Consider the following 2,470-nt stretch of genomic DNA (forward strand, 5'->3'; position numbering starts at 1 on the left):
AATCTTGCAGCTCTCAAAACATTACACTGGCTTTGTTAACAGAAATGACTGTAATTGTTATTAAAAGCAGTTTTTTATACAGAATTTATGTAAAAATAGATCATAATCATTTTGTACATTTATAAATAAAAAAATGCATTTTTGTTAAATAAAAAGAACGTGATAAAACTGTAATTTTACCTCTGTAGCAGTAGGCATCATACAGAGCTGTGGCGTTGTTGGCGGTGCTGTTTGGCGTCACAGTGTGAACTCCAGGCTGGGATCCTCCACAGTCTGGGTGAGGCCAGGTCACCGGGAAGCGGACGCTGCCATCAGCTAACCAGCCTGGGGCGCAGCTGTCCAGACCAGCCCTCCAGGCTAGATAAAGCTGTCCCACCGTTGCCAGCTGGCCCCCAAGGGACACACAACGGTCTGAGGCTGAAGACAGGGATAATCTGTCTGGGACCGAGGAGTGAAACACTTCACCTGGAGGAGGGAGACACCACACCAAGGCTTGTCAACAAGCATACGAATAATGTTTAAAAAGAATAGATAGAAATACATATATTCAGTTGTTGCATGTGAATTTGGATCATGTTAAAATGCAAGATATTTACAGATCAGCAGATGAACAAAAGCACTTTATTTTAGACTACAACCTTACATATTTCAATTTATTTTTACACTAGAAACATCTGAACAATGGATTTTTAGTTATTTATTTTTGTTTTAATAAAAAAAAAAATCAAGTCATATGCAGCAAATTAAAGCAAATAAGATTAACATCTAATATTAATATTTTGGTTTGTGTCTGTGTGTTTTTACCATCCAGTTCGTTAGCAAAGCAATACACATCAAACAGCTCTTTCGGGTCTCTCTTCCCATAATTCCTCACTCCGGCAGAATACTCCTCGTGTCCATAGCAACCAAGCTCCGGCTGCTGCACAGAATAACTGCAGATACAAACATGTGCAAGTCACAGCTGAGGTTAACCTTGTTATTTAAATCTATTTTGAAGAAACCAACAAGATAATTGTGAGCATTTTAGCCCACAAAGCTCTACAGTAGGAATTGTTTTAATTGAGTTTATAAAGGTCAGGTAATAATGAAGTTACATGTGAGGGACACAAGTCAGAATATATAAAGATGCAATTACCAGTTTGATTACAAAAGTCTGAGGATTATACAAAGAAAAGTAAAATAATTATTCATTATGATTTTTTAAAAATAGATTAAACTAATGCCTAACATGTTTTAAATATAATTGAAGCTAACATGAATTAGAATTTTTAATTGTATATTTTGGTCACAGTATAATTTATATTATGCTTTCAATATCATCTGGAAAAAGTAAAAAAAAAAAACTTCAATTATGAAAAAATGCAAGGGGTGTAGTGTGCATAAAGTCAACAGCTTTGGGCAAAACATAAACAAAACCACAGGAAAGTGTCAGAATCATTATGAATGTGAGTAGTGTTGCAACAAAATTCTAAAATAGGTTTTCATATTCTATTTATGGGAAACAACATCTATGAATTGGTGACAATGCAAAAAAAACATTGAAATGTCACTGGTTTCATATTTAGGAACATAACACATTTCTTTTGTTTCTGGATTTTTGGTGCCAGACAAAATCATAAATGCAAATGAGCCTTGGAGGAGGAAGTTGGCATGGATAAAAATGTGTCTGTAAGCTATCTTATAGGCTAACCGGCCATTCAAAGCAATAAAACGGTCTGATTGTGGTAAACAGACATCTGCATATGAGGAAACAGAACCTTTTTGCCAGAAGATTTTGGATCTAAATCCTCCTTCTTGTTTATTTTTAGTCTCAGCTGCACATGTGGCTGTCATTCATGCTTTGGTTGCTTTTAAATGCAAAATATGTAAAAAATTATGTTTTTAGTGGTGCGAGGATGTGTAACAGATTCAGAAATTCTTGGCAAAATGAAGAAAATTGTTCATATGTTAGCTACATGTTTAATCTTTACATCGCAAACATTCATTACAGCTAGTATTTAAATCAACAAGCATGTCCTCACCGGACAGTCTGATCGTCTAACCATCCAGCTGAGCAGCTGGCAAAGCCGTGGTGGTAGGCTGCCCACAGCTGCGCCGCTGAGGCTATCTGCGCAGAGTTCTCCTGGCACGCTTGCTGGGCATCTCTGAATGTGAGGGCGTAGCGACTGTTGGGAGCCTGGTAGTGAAACACCACACCTACACGCAAAGTCAGGTGTTATTACACTGCTTAAATTTCATAGACAAAAAAAGAGATCATATATTTGTTAATCCGAAAACATTTTTAACAATGGGAGGTATTTGTATTTATTGCAAATATTTAGCTGTGTTTGTAGAATTGCACATTTGTTGGCATGAGAGATGCTAAATGTAACACATTCAGTGAGAACATTAAGCTACATTAATTAATTATTGATGTAAAAGTATTTTGTTTAGCTAAAAAAGCTGTGATTCTCTGAAACCTGTTTTCTGC

At 36.2% G+C, this 2,470-nt stretch overlaps 1 protein-coding gene across 2 annotated transcripts in view; it reads right to left on the reverse strand.

Annotated features, from left to right (window-relative positions):
* LOC112147329 (neurocan core protein) overlaps positions 1-2,470 on the reverse strand; it is a 43,512-nt gene that overhangs the window by 24,065 nt on the left and 16,977 nt on the right. For both annotated transcript variants that reach the window (XM_036216340.1, XM_024273637.1), the window contains exons 5-7: positions 2,022-2,196; positions 805-932; positions 181-465 (exon numbers count right to left, since the gene is read on the reverse strand). In XM_036216340.1, coding sequence (XP_036072233.1) covers positions 181-465; positions 805-932; positions 2,022-2,196 — 588 coding nt within the window. The remainder of the gene's footprint in view (positions 1-180; positions 466-804; positions 933-2,021; positions 2,197-2,470) is intronic.

Source organism: Oryzias melastigma, linkage group LG17 (assembly GCF_002922805.2).
Source record: "Oryzias melastigma strain HK-1 linkage group LG17, ASM292280v2, whole genome shotgun sequence".
Taxonomy (NCBI): domain Eukaryota; kingdom Metazoa; phylum Chordata; class Actinopteri; order Beloniformes; family Adrianichthyidae; genus Oryzias; species Oryzias melastigma.